This window comes from Helianthus annuus, chromosome 11 (genome assembly GCF_002127325.2).
Source record: "Helianthus annuus cultivar XRQ/B chromosome 11, HanXRQr2.0-SUNRISE, whole genome shotgun sequence".
Taxonomy (NCBI): domain Eukaryota; kingdom Viridiplantae; phylum Streptophyta; class Magnoliopsida; order Asterales; family Asteraceae; genus Helianthus; species Helianthus annuus.
Genome location: NC_035443.2, coordinates 12,064,434 through 12,081,395, shown reverse-complemented (window position 1 = coordinate 12,081,395; position 16,962 = coordinate 12,064,434). Strand labels below are relative to the sequence as shown.

The window sequence follows — 16,962 nt, the reverse complement described above, 5'->3', positions numbered from 1 at the left end:
TCAAGAAATTCGAAATTTGTAACTTTATTTTATAAATTGCTTGATTTTAAATAAACTTGTTTGAAATATCAAACTTTCCACCAGATTACTATCACTTAATCGACATAACTTAGGAAGTAAATTTGTGAATTTATTGTTTTATTTTTTTTATGAGCTTAGTTTAAACAGGGCCTAGACAATTTCAGGTTATAAAAAGAAAATAAAACGGAAAAAGAAATGGAGTTTTTTCCCAAACTAGTGTAGATTATATGTTTTTTATAATATTTTTTGCAGATTTTTTTAGCCTTGCAGAATTATTGTAGAATTTTTTAATATATTTTTGCAGATTTTTTGTGGATTTTTCGCATATTTTTTTGTAGACATTTTGCATATTTTTTTTTTGAATATTTGCAGAAATTTTTAGTTTTTTACAAAAAAATAATTACTCATATTTTTGCTGATTTTAATTCTGTGAGTAATCTAATTTAACTTTGGGTAGAAAAATAAAAAGAAATGTATAAATTAGGTAAAAAATTAAAGGGATATAGAAAAGTACCCAAATAGGTAAATATTTTTCAAAGTACCCAAATAGGTAAATACTTTTGTATCTACACTAGTTTGGGAAAAACTCTACTTTTGAGAATCCCCTTTCCTTATTTCTAAAACTTGCAGACTAATTGCTCCATCAATATCAATGCCCAAGAATGGTAGGTTAACGATGTAGTGTTCTTTTTTTTTTTTTTTTTTTTTTTTAATATGGAACATCAATCGACAATTGTAGGTGTTGTTTTGATTTGATTATTTGATCTCTTTTGTTAATTAATTGTTTTAGCATGTTTATGAAAATTAAATAATTACCATATATGATTGTTTACCTGCTATTCAGGTCATTTATATAGGATTAGCACATAAAATAAACTTCAATTATTTAAATAGAACAAATTTTTTTATGAGTGACCTAATTAGAACACTCTTAAAACTTGGTTACCATTCTGTGAAATATTCCCAAAGAAAAAATATTGATAAGGTAGAAAAAAATATTTTTTAATTGAAAAGGATAAAGAAAAGGTAGCTATATTTAATGTAATTATATAAACTAGGATTTTGACCCGCCGCGCGTTGCGGCGGCGTCGAAAGTTAAAGTAACTCGTATTTATACTGTATATTTGACCCGACTCTTTACTTAAAAAAATACATCGCCATCGAATGAAAACGTAGTATATTTGACCCGACTTGCTTTCAAATACAGTTTACGAACGTACACAAAATAAGTAGAACATAGATAAAAAAAGTATAATAATTTGTACACGTTGCGGTGTAAAGTCGTAAAAGTCATTTAAACCAAAGGAGGTGTCAAGTTATTAAGTAGAAAAGGTTAAGAATGTCAAAGTTGTCAATTACTAAAAGTTAAAAGTGAATGTACAACTTACTTAAAGATAAGGGTTAATATTAATGTCAAAAAATTGAAGGTGTAAATTAGAAAAAAAGTTAAAAGTGTAAAAGCCTTAAAAAAGGGAAAAGTCAAAATTTTAGAGTTAAAAGAGAAAGGTCACTAACCTTTCTCTTTAACAGTATATATATAAATTTGTATCTTTTCCTTAACCAATACTTTTTCTTTTATATTTTCTTTCGATACTTTTCTATTTAACTTGTTAACTTTTAACTATAACGTATTATATATGACCTGACTCGTTTCCAGAAAAAGTTTATATCGAAATGTAGAGCAAATCGGATTTATACCGACACGTACATAAAATATGCAAGTAAAAAAATTAGTTTTTCTTAAGTAAGGAGATATAGTGGTAAACTTGAAGCAAAGTATTAGTAAAAACCTTAATAGGTTAAATACGTTCGTAAAATCGTGCCAAGTAGCACTAATGTCACGTCACTGTTAGCGACCACCAACATCAGAAAAGCTTGTAAAAATAAAATAAAAAAGTAAAAAATAACACCGAACGAAAAACCGACGTAAAATCGTTGAACCACGCACGCCCGTTGCAGGGTGTTAATGCGAAGAAATTAGACAGAAACATAAAACGCAAAAAATAATAACTAAGTCGATCTAGTACTCGCACATTGCTACGAACTTGTCAAACGGAGAAAAATATTGTCAAATAGGAAAAAACAGATGAAAAACGTTAAACCCACACGCACGTTACGGCGTGTTGACTCGCAAAATTTAGAACGAAACATAAAACGAAAAATTTGCGAGAGATGAAAAGTATGAGGGACCAAATTGAAAATAAGAAAAGTATTGGGGTTAAATTGCAAAAGATGAAAAACTTTGGAAAAATAGTTAAAAAGTCATTGGGGTGAAAATTCAAAAAAATAAAACCTTTAGGTTAAAAGTGAAAAATGCAATGTTTTTTTGAAAAACTCCCTTTGCATATGTTACAACAACATAAAGCATGAAAGTGGTGCTTATTTATATTTTGGAAATAATGATAAGGATTTAATCATAAAGGATAAAATGTTTATAAAAGTTTTTCAATTTTTGTTATTGTTTAATTTTCAACTGAGCATAACTTATAATTTTTAATTTAACTCAAAACATCATTTTATAATTTATCTACGGTTAGCAGAAGGATTCGTAGTTACAAAAGTTAATCTGATATGGTGTGTTTTTATCACTGTGTCAGGTTATATTTATTATTTGGTATAGCCGTTAAGTCCATAACGATTTTTAATAATCTAACTTGGGCTTAGAGGTTTTGTGGGTCAGCAAGGGGTAATCAGCCCATTGTATGGTCCAATATGCGAGGGGAAACAATCAAACCTTTTTTTAACGACTAAACTAGACCATCCGGGTAAACCAATGGTAAAAGGCCAAGTACAGGGCCGGCTAATCCGTGCCGAAGCTTAAAGCCCAAATTTTCAAAGGACCCGAAATGTCTTATAAGCTTTTATATATTTATTAAACTAGGTTATAACCCCGTGTATTACACGGGTTAAATAAATGAATTTTATATACCAAATAATAAAACATTATCTTTTTAAAAGCCTCATTTATTGCACGGGTTGAATAAATGTAATTTTATATACTAAATAATAAAATAAGTTATATCTATAAGAACCATATGTATTGTACGGGTTGAATAAATGTAATATTATATACCAAATAATAAAAAATATATATCTTTAAAACCATTGTATTACACGGGTTGAATAAATGTAACATTGTTTACTAAATAATAAAAAAAGTTATATTTTTAAAAACTCCCCGTATATTACATGGGTTGAATAAATATGATTTTAGGGTGGGGTTCCGCTACAAAGTCCATTTTTCCTACAAAGTGTACAAAGTCTTAAAACACCACAATTTAAGTCATAAAACACAATCAAAACCCAAAAATAACACAGTGAAGATCACTAAAACACAATATCCAAACCCTAACATTCCTTACAAACTTCAAACACACCATCGTACAACTGTACAACTATGAATATAAAACACAATATGATAATAAACATAAAACACACTAATGTTAGTCATTCAATAATCAAAGGCTTATCATTCAAAATACAACACAAAACCCACAAATATGGTGTTTTAGTAACCTCCACTATGTTATTTGTGGGTTTTGAGTGTGTTATGTTTGACATTATGGTGTTTTATGACTTTGTACACTTTGTAGGAAAAATGGACTTTGTGGCCAACTCTCACCCTGTGATTTTATATACCAAATAATAAAAAGAGTTAATTACATAGTTAGTCCCCGTGGTTTGCACAAAATAACATACTTAGGTACTAATAGTTTAAAATCACCCTCTAGGTTATTAACTTTTCATTTTGTAACGTTTGGAGGTATTAACTTCTAGGGTATTAACATAGTTAGTCCATGTGGTTTGCATAAAATAACATATTTAGGTACTAATAGAATGTGATTTTAAACCTACAAATAACGTTAATACCTCTAAACGTTACAAAATGAAAAGTTAATACCATAGAATGTTATTTTAAACTATTAGTTCCTAAGGATGTTAATTTGTGCAAACCACAGGGACTAACTATGTAATTAACTCTAATAAAAAATATATTTAAAAAAATTAACAGGTTTTTTTATATTTAAAGTATGATAAGATTGAATATTAATCTGAACTAACGGATTTTTTTATATTTAAAGTAGGATAAGATTGAATATTAATCTTTATTTATTTAGTTAATATAAGATTGAAAAATCATATGATTGAATAGGTGGGAGGTTGTATTACGATAAATCGGTTAACCGTACTGAATGATAAAGATAATAGTGATTGTTGAACAAATTAATTAATCAAATTTAACAGAAACATTTGTGATGTTAGGCGGATTTTTTTTTAATTATTTGAAAGTTAATATCAACTTTAGAATTCGTATGAATTCTTATTAGATTTGATTAAATATTATCGATAATAAAAATTTGTATTAGATTAGATTTTAGATTTGATTAAATATTATTATTAATAATAATTTGTATTAATTTAGATTAAATATTATTATTATTTTTAGTATTATTATATTATTCTGAGATTTTTCAGATTCTAAAAAATACAAAAGGATTTAAATTCTAAGCATAATGAGATATGATAAGACATCAAATAACTAAAAAATAAAACTGAAATAACATTTTTTGTTTTGTTATGTTATGATGAGATTAGATTATACGTATAAGTAATTGCAATAATAAAACCGAATTTCCATCAAAATCTAATATTATTATTTTTAGTATTATTAATAATTTTAATCAATTAAATGAGAGAATGACAAGTGTCCCAAAACAGGTTTCTTTTATTATATAGTAAGTATAGATTATGTATTTAGTTTATTCATCCGTTTATTATGCAAAAAAATGTTGGTAGTGTTGTGGAAAAAACCATCTCAAAATAATGTAAAGGTCCTAACTTCAAGTCTTGGTTCCATCACTAAGGTTTATTTTTTTAATTCATTTTCCCTTACCACAATTTTGGGCCCAATTCTTTTTGTCGCTCGAGGCCTAATTTTTTTCGAGAGTTTCCGGGGACGGCTTTGGCCAAGTATGTCCGCGAACGCAGACGGTGCTGATGACCCGACTCGCCACCATTTTGAAGGAAACCCATCGGCTAAAGGTTCAATGTGGTAAAACCCCTAGCTCAATTCAGAGTATTTCACATTTGGTTGTGAGAAATCGGATCATCGGAAAAAAGTGAACCAACATAAAAATCCTAGATCCGTCACCTGTTTTATTTCCACTATTGATTTACGTATTTGTTCGAAATTACTGGCTGTCTTGCAAATTACAAAAAAATATTTTCAGAAAAAGGCCAACTATTACTTATAATGAGAAAGCGTAATGTACAATGTGACTTAACGTACGACTGTACGCTTGGGGAAGTCCGCAAGTTATAAACCCCAATAATGAAAACCCACATGTTGCAAAATACTCAAGGCCGCATGTTGAAAAACAAAAACCGCATGGTGTAAAAAAATAACTCCGCATGTTGTTTTACAAAATAAACCGAATGTTGGTAAAAAAACTAGCCGCATGTTATGAACAAAAAACCGCACGCTGTATCCGAATATCGTACGCAGCGTACATTAAGAGAAGTTGTACGTTAACCAACCCCTAATAATAAAAAAATCCTATGTTTGGTCCATCAAGATTTTTAGTTTATTATTGCTAGTCTCAAACCCTAAATATAAGGGTTTATAACAGTGAAAGTTGAAAAGATCTTCGGTTTATATTTTGTTTTGGGCCTCCAAAATGATTTGGACGCCCTTGCCTAAGGTTGTTTGAGAGATGCAAGTATTCTTTAAGTCCCAATTGAATACCAAACAAATAAGGAAGAAGACGAGAGTTGGGGGCTGTTTGGTACCCTCTTAATGACCATTCAGATGCTACCTCTTAATAGTTTAAAACCTTTGAATGAATAAGAGGTAACCTCAAGTCTGAATGGTTAAGAGGTAACCTCTGAATGGTAAATCATCACATGTCACATTCTTCTACCTTCTCATTAGTAAAATTCTTAATGGATCCATTAAGAGGTAGCCTCTTAATAACCATTCAGAGGCTACCAAACAGCCCCTTGAACGACCTGGAAGTTTTGAAAAAAACTCTACAGCTAATTGTCTTTTACTCTTTCATACTGGAACCCTAGCTTAAGAACTTGACCAGATCCACAAAGCCCAACAGCAACATGTAATAGTCTTCGGCCCAATAACTAGCCTCCAAAGCCCAACAAGTAAAATTTCATGTAGCCCAACTCCAAATCCAATCCTCAAAATATAAATAAACAACAATAATCTACATGGCAAACAATGGTAAATCAACAGTTCAGCAATAACAGATGTTCAGAACTGTTGAGCAGTGGTAAATCAACAGCAGTAAAAAACCTCGTCATTTAAAGACATTGAGCAATAACAGATGTTCAGAATTCTATTGTGTTAATCATTGACAATTCTTTGGAAACTGCTGTTGGGAATAACAGATGTTCGCACCAGTAGCAACTTGAGCAATAACAGTTGACCAATAACAGCTGTTCAACACTGTTGAGCAGTGGTAAATCAACAGCGGTAAAAACGTCTTCATTTAAAGACGTTGAGCAATAACAAATGTTCAGAACTTCTATAAAGTTAATCATTGACAATTCTTTGGAAACTGCTGTTGTGAATAACAAATGTTCGCACCAGTAACAACTCAAAAGTCGTTACAAAAAACAGCATTTTATGAGATGAGACAATACCTTTAAACAGTGGATGAATCTTTTGCCAAACAGTTGTTTTAAAAACAGCTGTTTTCAACAGACTTATAAAGATTTTTTGTCAAATTTTTTCAAAATACCTATTTTTAAGAATGTTCAGAACTTCTATTGGATTGATGGTTGACAATCCTTTAGAAACCGCTAATGAGAATAACAGATGTCGCCAACAGTAGCAACTCAACAGTCGTTACAAAAAACAGGAATTATGAGAACAGACAATACCTTTAAATAGTGGATAAATCTTTTGCTAAACAGATGCTGGCAACAATAGCAACTCAACATTTACAATAGCATATATCAACACTAACAACTGTTGATGCTTAAATCAGTAAAAATAAAATGCTCTACAAAGATCAACAATTACATTAAGAACTGAAAAACGAAATATAATAATCTTTAGCTCTTGAACAGTAGTCCTGTCCTCATATACTTGATCCTCAACTTCCTTGAAAAAGCAACACTTTAAATCATAAGAACCTACAGAAGGATATGATGACATTTTTAACTTGTATATTTCTTCAACTCCGATGTAAAAGAAGGATATAATGGTAGTAAAATGTCACCTCCCCCGATCCACCCTGGACGGAATCGGGAGCCGCGAACAGCCACGTGGTACCGGTGATTATTTTGAAAAATATTGCAGCGGAAATTTCATCAGGACCGTGAGTTAGGAAAAATATCAGAGTTTAGAAAACACCGGATTTTTATTTATTAAATAGATGGGATAAACCCATGTTTTATAATGGTAGCTTTAATAAAGATAAATTTGATTTATAAAACAAGATTTCTTAATTTAATTCAATTAATAAAATAAGCCACTTCTTGAAGTCCTTCAGTGCCGTATCCAATTCTTATTCCAATCTACTGTAATCACCTGAAACGCGTTTTAAAAAGGTTTTGTCAGCGGGAAATACTGAGTGAGTTCATTCATTTTACTAAAACGACACACTTGTTATAATTTACGGTATTAAGAGAGATTACAATGTTTCTGATATCAAACCAACTACCCACAGTATTTGTCACTCGACTCGCTTCGGTGACTGTGGTCATATCCCCCATTGGCTGCCCCAATGGTGACGGGGTATCACTAATTAGGTTCGCCCACCTAAAGTGATAAAAACTATAGTACTGTGCACAATACCCCACATACCGGCTGTAATTTGGTGATTACATAAACTTAATCACTGTAATTATAACTCTGAAAATAATTTGGAGTATTGTAAAACAGTTTGATAAAAAGAGAATGACTCACATTATAAGCATGCAGTATTGAATTAACAAGCTTCATGATTCAGATTCTTCTGAGAACTAGCATCTACTTTGATTGTAAGTGTATGGGATAGAGTTTAGTCTACTGATAAGCCTGATAACCTAATTTAAGCGATAATGCACACGAAACTAGGTAAATAACTAATACAGCATTTACGATAAACTCACGAGATTAAAACCCTCACGACGAATGACAAAGTGTAATCACTTAAATATCCATCGGATTCACAACGAATGACAGAGTCTACCCCGAGTTTGGGCGGCACTCAAACATCCTGTCGGAATCACGACTAATGACAAAGGATAACACTTAAACATCCTGTCGGATAGTTTCAGTCGATCGGATATTGAATCGTAACAGCGATCGAGTTAATACCCTGTATCGTAGCAGCACTTCGAGAATTGTGTGTGTTGTTGGACTGTTCCTACTAGATCTCCGTGTCTATTTGGAATTTAAACGTCGAACTAAAGCAGAATGTCAAGTACCAGACTCTACTATTTATAGCTGGAAAATGGTCTCCCTCGCGTGTCGCGACAGGGACCATTGATCCTGTCGCGTGGCGCGACGGGTCTATTTTCTAGCCTAGGGTGGACACGTTTAGGGGTAGCTTGGCTGAGTTGATTGTACGACTAAATTCAATTTTGACAACAAATTTTGAAGATAATATCGAATGGGAATTGCCCCCTCTGAGTTTTAAGGGCCCTGATCCTGATTCCGATTGTTATGAAAATTTTAGGGTTTGTGCAAAATTACTTGGGTGTCTCAACTATGGTTTCCTATTGGGTAAATAAAATAATAGATATGACTTTTGTTTACAAAATAGAATAATAAATAATAGTTTTGGGTAAATCACAAAAAGAGAATAAAACAGTGAGAAAAGAGAATGGACCCACTTTGTAACTTTAGGGTTCAACTAGAAAATCTCCTGATATAAATTTGGGGTATAATTTCTAAGCTATTAAAAATATATAAGGCACTCGTGTTAAGTATAATACCCCTAATTCAACATTGTCCCGAAGTCCCGAGATAGAATCCCAACAACTTAGTCAGGCAGAGCCCTGACATATGTTATGAGACTCAGATCAATCGAAAAGGGTAACGGTGATCGAGGGTTACAATGCTTAAAACGAGACATGACTTTATTATATTATTATAATAGGTGAAAATAAAAAGTATAACTCTAGAGAGAGAGAGGCGCGACGAAGACACTGAACACTTGAAATTGAAATGCACTACATATATGAATGTAAGGACACGTACACATGAATGTACACCTAACCAAAATTCTCGAAAGTTAACATGCACACGTAGCCATCAAATTTGATTTATAACTCAAAATTATTATTATTTATTTTTTTTTTTCTAAATATCTCCATATGACACGTTCAAATGAATTCAAAATTTTCAAATGTTAAAATTTCTTATTATTTTATTATTATAATTAATTTACCTCCTTCACTTTTTTAGCGCATATAACTTCTAAAATATGATGTTTTACAAAATAATAAATATGTCTTTAGAACAAGAATAATTTTATCTACAATTTGAACCAAGTTTCACTAAAACAGAGTAGGTTCAAATTATAATGTATTTTTTTATTTTTTTATAATTTAATTATTTAAACGGTTCATGGGTCCGTCTAAATATTTCATATTTCTAATTTTCAACTTACCCGTAATCTACCAGTCTAATAATATAAGTTTTCATATACTTTTATTTTATTAAACAGGTCACCCATATATAGACCAATTAATTAATATAATATTTCAACCAACCATATAAAGTAGTGTTTAAGACTATTTGGGTTGAATATTTATATTAAAAATAAACTAGTTACTAGTTACTAGTGGTTAATAAATTTAACCAAATCTAAAATTCTTATATGATAAAAACAGGAATGTTACATAAAACGTGATGAAAAGCTTCTGCACTGTTTTTGAATTCCGAAGTGCAGAAAGATATCACCAAAACACCTCATCAGCTCTTGAACAGTAGCCCTATCCTCATGTAAAAGAAGGATATCATAATCGTAGTAAAATGTTAAATATCAATAAACCGAAAGAACAAAAATAAAATTTGAAAAAAAAACAGATTCTCATAATTATCATTAAGTTCTTCATTTATCATAAAGAAGTACTCCACTTTCTGCACTTCAGACTTCAAAAACAGTGCAGAAGAACTTCCTACTGCTCGCTCGGAAAAAAAGCTGAAATATATCAACACCTTAAAATAAATATTATCAACATAATCAACACACTACTAGAAAACATGGTTTTTGTCATGTAAATTTTGGTTACAAAATGGTAACAATTTACTTATTGTCACCAGTTTGCCACCTAAAATACAGTGACAAAAACACCCGTGTCAATTGCCCTAATGCCACCAAATTGCCACCATTTTTATATTTTGCTACCTTATTTTACCACCACAAAATTGGTCAAAATTATTTGCCACCGCTTCATGTTTGCTACGCTCCGCCTTGTTTGCCACCGAGTTGTGACGCATTTTCATACCATTTAGCCACCGATTTGCCACCATTTAACCATCGTTTTGATACCATTTAGCCACCGATATTGCCACCATTTAGCCCCATTTAGCCACCGATATTGCCATCATTTAGCCACCGATATTGCCACCATTTAGCCACCGTTTAGCCATCAGTTTTTGCACATTTTGATACCATTTAGCCACCTATATTGCCACAATTTGCGAGTTTTGATACCATTTAGCCACTGATATTGCCACCATTTAGCCACCATTTTTTACACAATTGCAACCATTTGCTACCATTTATTTGCTACCATACTGATTACCAGAATATTGGTTTTAAATTCAGATTTCTTTTCTCCCTGCTATTTTCATCAAAATTACATATCAATAAAACTACAAATAATATAAAAAAAGTCTAATAAAATCCCAAAATTATATAAAATATCTTGTTTTCAAAAGCATATAAAAAATACCAACTAAAATATAAACTAACTAAAATTATCCTAATAAGATTAAACATATAAACATTCAAAACCAAGTGTTTATAGCCTATCTTCGAACTGCAGTTGTTAACATAGCTTCAATTTGTGACATCCTATCAAGCAACGCATCTTTATCCCCCTTATCTTTTTCTTTGTCAGCCAACAACGCCGCAATAATTCCATTGAACGTTTCTTTTTCTTCATCTTTTTCTTCATCTTTTTCCTTAACGAGCTCCTTGATAACTAAGTTCAACTTTTCAATCTACAAAATAACCAATGAATAGAATCAAGAAATCAGAATTAACGAAAACTACGAATGGGTCAAGTTGGTTGCAAAGAAAACAAAATACAACTGTGGGCTACAATTCAAGTGCTAGAAGCGAAATAGCATGTTCCAGTTTAATTACATATTAAGAAGGAAATTATACCTAATTTTAAAAACATTTTTTTGTATGAAACAACCCGTAAAGAAGGTGTAATCAAATCATTATGAAATTCCTTAACATTCTCACTAATTTAAGAGCATCAAACCTAACAATAAAAAACAAGCATCTCAAACCAAACACACATAATAACAGTGGGAAACGATACAAATGCACAAAAGTTATTAGTCTAAAAGGATTAAAAATACCTCAGGGTCTTCTCTGCTATGTACACACGTGTCACTATCATTGCCTAACCCGTACACTTTTCCTTTATTAATAATAGCATATTAAGTTAGCCCATGTTTTGGCTTCTTCTTTCTATAACACACAATTAGCAGTCCTGCCATTGGAGCCGCTACATTTTACAGAGACCACCAAAACAAAAATACGATCATTCCAACTTAATACTTCAATCTTCTCCCTTACAAAACTTGTTAATTGTTATTATAGCTTGTATATGTGTGTGTGTGTTACAAGTCACTATCCAAAAACCTAAATATCAAATATTATGTAGACATATATGTTCTGTACATTCAAGTGATCGAACTAAAAAAGTCACAGATGAAAAAATCATGTACTAGGTAACCTGTTGGGTTTTCTGATGGGAACAAATTTCTCGCCAAGAGCCAATGCAATAGGAGGACCAAATATGAACCCTCTTGCTTGAACACCTGCATTATGACACTAAATTCAGTTAGCAAAATCAACTAGAAATTTTTTTTTGATTTTTTTTTAATTTTTTTAATTTTTAAAATTTTTTTTATTTATTTATATTTTTAGTCCGTTTTGTTCGTCGAAGATTCAAATCGGCAGAAAAGTTATCAGATTATTATTGAAGTTTTGAGCGACGGTGAAATGCCATATTACATTATTTCGTTAACCGACGAACTGGGAAAAAGTTTGTTTTTATACGTCGGTTCACACCCGTCATGTCGGGTAAGATAATATACCCTGGACCGGGTCGAAAACTGGGCCCGAGCGGGAACTGCGACAACCCGTGGTGCGGGACGCCAGTTCTGATCACGAGCCCGGTTGGCAAAACAGTAGTAGACATGATCAGGTTGGGTCAATTCGGGTCAGATGAAGCTATTTGATGTTGTCACGATTGCTTATCGACAGCTAGCACTGCTGGCATTAGACATGGCGACATTAGACCCGAAAACAGTAATCTGTGTAACGTCAAGTACAACGCAACAACCTTACTGTTTTCGGGTCTAATGTCGCCATGTCTAATGCCAGCAGTGCAATTTCAGGCCTTTGAAAATTACAAGTATATGCAGTTCATTGACACTGCTAACTCAAAGTGTCCCATCAAAACCAACTGTGGAATTTCAAGCACCAACATTCAGTGAGATATCTCTATATTCTAATCAACTGTGTATTGTTCAAATCCGAGGTGGCACCACTGTTTAGTCATATGCATGGACTATGTGTATGCTTAGAGTTGTTTCTTATTTTCCTATGCTCAAATATTAATCAGTGTATGAATGCATAAAGTTTGTACTACAATCAATGATAATAAATCGATATTTCTAAATGCATAGGTCTAGGTAACCTGATTAACCAGTTAGTTATACAACAAAATTGAACTATATTAAATTTAATTCAGTGTATAACTAAACCATGTAAAATAGGTCGTTTTAATGGATAACGAGAAAGCATCTATCGAACGAGAAGCGTCCAAACATGTTAATTTGTAGAACAGGCAAACGGGTCGGGTCGGGTCAGAACGGGTCATGGGTCAGAACGGGTTAGGGTCGGAACGGGTTAGGGTCGAAATGGGTCAAATTAAACTGAATCGAAACCAGCCAAAACGAAACAAGAAACCGAATCGAAACTGGCCAAAACGAAACAAAAAACTAAAAAAATAGAAACCGAACCGAAAAAGCGACCCAAACAAAACAAAAAAAACGAACTGAAACCCGTCTCGTGCTAAAATCCGTCCCAACTCAAGACTCGTCCCGTGCGAAAACTCATTTCGGCCTGAAACCCGTCCCGTGCGGAAACCCGTGCCGACCCGAAATCCGATCCGAACCAACTACGTTCCAATCCGAAACTCGTCCCGGCCGCCTGAAACTCAATCCGAACCGACATTGATCCATTTCTTTGAAGTTGTCGACCCGTTTTGACCCGAAAATATTTGAGATGGAATTTTAGTTGACCCATTTTGACCCATTGAGTGAAAATATCTTACCCAAACCAACCCATATAATTTAAAAAGCAACCAAAATTGACCCACTTGGAAGGCTTTGGGTCAAGATTGCCCCCTCTATTAATTTGTGTAGCATATAGTTATTTATCATGTAGTTGTTTACTAAAAGTGAGACCAATGATATATAGACAACTCTATGCTTATTCTCCTAACCAAAGAACAAGATAATCTGGCCGGAAAAAATGAACATAAAATTGACCGTTTGACTATTTTATGTGCACTTGTATAGTCAAACATATCATAAGATCTAATTGTTCAACTTAAAACCACATCCAATATTTGGAGCCATTAAAAAAGATGAATGATAAGAACTATGGGGACTGGTCCAGCATAAGATTTGATTATTTAAACATTCTCAACATTTTCTGTTTGTTCTTTTGCACTCTAAGGGCTGTGTACATATATAAATACACACTCCAATAGTCCTGCTGGGTATACAACGCAACAACCTTACTGTTTTCGCCTTTTCGGGTCTAATGTCGCCATATCTAATGCCAGCAGTGCCAGCTGTCGATAGAGCCGATAAGCAATCGTGACAACATCTAATAGCTTCATCTGACCCGAATTGACCCAACCTGATCATGTCGGCTACTGTTTTGCCAACCGGGCTCGTGATCAGAACCGGCGTCACGCAGCACGGGTTGTCGCAGTTCCAGCTCGGGCCCGGTTTTCCACATGATCATGACACTCTAAAAGGTCTTTCTTATGAAAAAAACTCCGGCTGAAAATCGTTTGAACAGGACATACAATTATGTTCGGCTTTAGATATACAAAAATAGAATGGTTTATCAGAGAAATGTAAATAAATAGAGAACAAAAATACATATACTAAATCTCCATTATAAGAGTCTAATGTGTTTATGCAGACGCAGCCGCTGTTGTGTTTCAGCAGCCGGCGCTGCTACGTTAAAACATTAAAACAACCTCAAATGGACTGCAGGGTTACCCATTAAAACAACCTCAAACGGCCTACTGTCACGACCCATTAAACAACCTACTATTACAACCCATTCACTGCAGTCGCTGTTGCTGCGATTCACTACTGCGGCTTTTAATTGTAACCCATTAATCACTAAAACAACTAGTTTTACAACAGCTATAATTGTGACCCATAAACTCTGCTAGTTTTAAAGAGAAAATTAAGACTTAATTATGAGTCATGTTTTAAAACTCTGTGATTTACTACTGCAGCTATTAATTGTCGATCGGCCCTGTTGCAGCTGCTGCTGCTGCGTATCTGCAGCAGCGCGCTGCGTTTCGGTAATAAAAATTAGTTATTTTACATATATATGTAATATATTAATGAAAAATTAAATAAACATTCGGCACGATTAGGCTCGCGAGTCGGCTCGAGCTCGATAAGTGAAGCTCGGGCTCACTTACTAAACGAGCTTGTTTTTAGGTTCGGGCTCGGGGTCGAGCTCGGCTCGTTCAAGCTTTCTACACCCCTTAGAAGCAGCAGCCAAAAGACACACACAGGGACAAAGGACTACTTTCCTTTTACAAAAAAACTTCCACACGTACTTAATCACTCGTTAGATAAAAGCAGCTCTCATCCATGTATAATCTCTCTAAACGATGATGACATGAGTACATGACACATGAATACACATCAACTCAAAAATATCAAAACCCCTATCTGATCAATCACAAACCCAATCATCATCTGAACATTCAATAATCCATAAAACAAACACTCAAAAAAATGAAATAAAAGTTACCTGTCAAAAGCACAAACAGAACCTCAATCCTGCAGTAGCAACTGGAAAATAAATAAAACGATTGTTAACCATCTATTGAAAAGAAAAAAAAAACTCAATTACACATAAAGAAGGTCGTACATACCAGAACTCTAAAATAATTGATATTCCAATACTATGTAGATGATTAATTACACATCAATTGATATTTTGAATAAAAGAATTCCATCAAGGAGAAAAGGAAATTGCATTCAATTAGGGTTCTAGGGTCTCAATTGGAAATTAGCTTGTTGGAGTTGACGATGATTATAATCAATTGTTAGATAATGCATATGATATATAAATAAGTCATAGGAACAAGAATCATACCTTCTGCAAAGTTCCAGTTCTTCGATTCATTTGATGGAAAACCCTAATTACGGAAGAGGCCAGTTATGTGAGTTAATTATAGATAATATATGGCGCCCTAAAAGTAAAAATAATCCCGCTCAAATTACATGGTCACTAATACGGTGGCAATTCAACCCTTAAATTGAATTATAATGTTGCTACCGCTTCCCTGGTCACAATTACGAAAATCTGGCCCACCAATTTCGTTAGGCACGATTTTAAGGCCAAATTTAAATAAGTTTCCCACGAATTTGTGATGTGAAATAAATGGTGGCAAAATTTGCAACCACTTAGCTACCATATCCTATAAGCACGCTTAATTTGCTAGATTGCTACCTTCTTTTTTTTCGGTGGCAAAACTTTGGTGACAATTGCTTAATTTTCTAGTAGTGACAGTTTAAAAAAATCCACAAACCTAAAATAACCCGCAAAGCCAAGCTCAAAGGCGAGTGTGTGAAACAGAGCTACCATGAAACAACAATGTTGGAACAATGATACTGGAATAATGACACTGGAACAAAGAACTGTATCTGAAGATTAACTGGCTCAATCATGAGAGCTATGCATTTGAGTAAGAGAGATATGATTGCAAATATAAAGTAGAGAGATAAATTGAAATTTGAATGTGGAGCCAAATTCATATGTAGATATGAGCGAGAGATTTGAATGTGGAGCCAGATAATTATATCTTATTTATAGGATTAGAATTAGAATATATATGATTTGAATTTTGAATGTGGAGCCAGAATTTTGAATTTTGAACGTGAGAAGAAGTTTTTTGAATTTTCAATTAATATCAGTACTTTAATATAAACGATCAGGGCAGACCTTTGAGTATAAGGCAGACCTTTGAAAAGGTGGATGTGGGACAACTTTGAATTTTAAAGTCTTTTAATATTAGGCTTTATGATGTAATAATGAGATAAAAAAAGCCTTGTTGGACACCCTCTCCTGCTGACACATCAGCTTTTCTTATCACTTGAATTTCTCCTTTTATAGTGTTGGTGCACTTGTGTCTGTACTTTGTCTGTATTCGGTCACGATGTAAACAATGTCCTTGTCAGTCTTGTAAGTTGACCAAGTCAACCGTCCTCCTGGTTTGACTCAGTCAACAGTTAGTAAATTTGATGTAAGCTGTCTGACTCGAAGGATGAGTGATCGAAGGATAATGTAGATCCTTCGATCAACTCGAAAGATATGCTTCGATTGATAGACCTCGAAGGATCATCCTTCGAGGTCCTTGCTGATCTTTCGAAAGCATTGTATTCGAAAGATGATCCTTCGGACCATCTGTCGG

The 16,962-nt window shown here is 33.2% G+C and overlaps 1 protein-coding gene across 11 annotated transcripts; it reads right to left on the bottom strand.

Annotated features, from left to right (window-relative positions):
• Positions 1 to 10,872: 10,872 nt before the first annotated feature.
• Positions 10,873 to 15,853, bottom strand: LOC110889606. Of its 11 annotated transcripts, none has more exons than XR_002563737.2 (5): positions 15,645 to 15,851; positions 15,297 to 15,337; positions 11,942 to 12,034; positions 11,570 to 11,718; positions 10,873 to 11,200 (listed from the first exon to the last, which is right to left on the bottom strand). XR_002563737.2 is itself a non-coding variant. In XM_022137165.2 (5 exons), exons 3-5 carry the CDS (start codon positions 14,156 to 14,158, stop codon positions 11,006 to 11,008), a joined length of 414 nt encoding a protein of 137 aa, XP_021992857.1. In that variant the 5' UTR covers positions 14,159 to 14,296; positions 15,297 to 15,337; positions 15,645 to 15,851; the 3' UTR covers positions 10,873 to 11,005. The 11 variants fall into 11 exon arrangements, 3 of the variants coding, with proteins under 3 accessions (XP_021992857.1, XP_035835489.1, XP_021992859.1); XR_002563736.2 differs by having other exon boundaries at positions 11,950 to 12,034; XR_004872052.1 differs by having other exon boundaries at positions 11,570 to 11,631; positions 11,950 to 12,034.
• Positions 15,854 to 16,962: the final 1,109 nt, after the last annotated feature.

Coding starts and splice junctions, on each gene's coding strand:
- LOC110889606 (XM_022137165.2), bottom strand. CDS start 14,158: ATGATCAGGTTGGGTCAATTCGGGTCAGATGAAGCTATTAGATGTTGT. Junction 12,035..14,024: donor GAAAAGGCGAAAACAGTAAG/GTTGTTGCGTTG, acceptor GTCATAATGCAG/GTGTTCAAGCAAGAGGGTTC. Junction 11,201..11,949: donor CCCATCAGAAAACCCAACAG/GTTACCTAGTAC, acceptor GTTATTTTGTAG/ATTGAAAAGTTGAACTTAGT.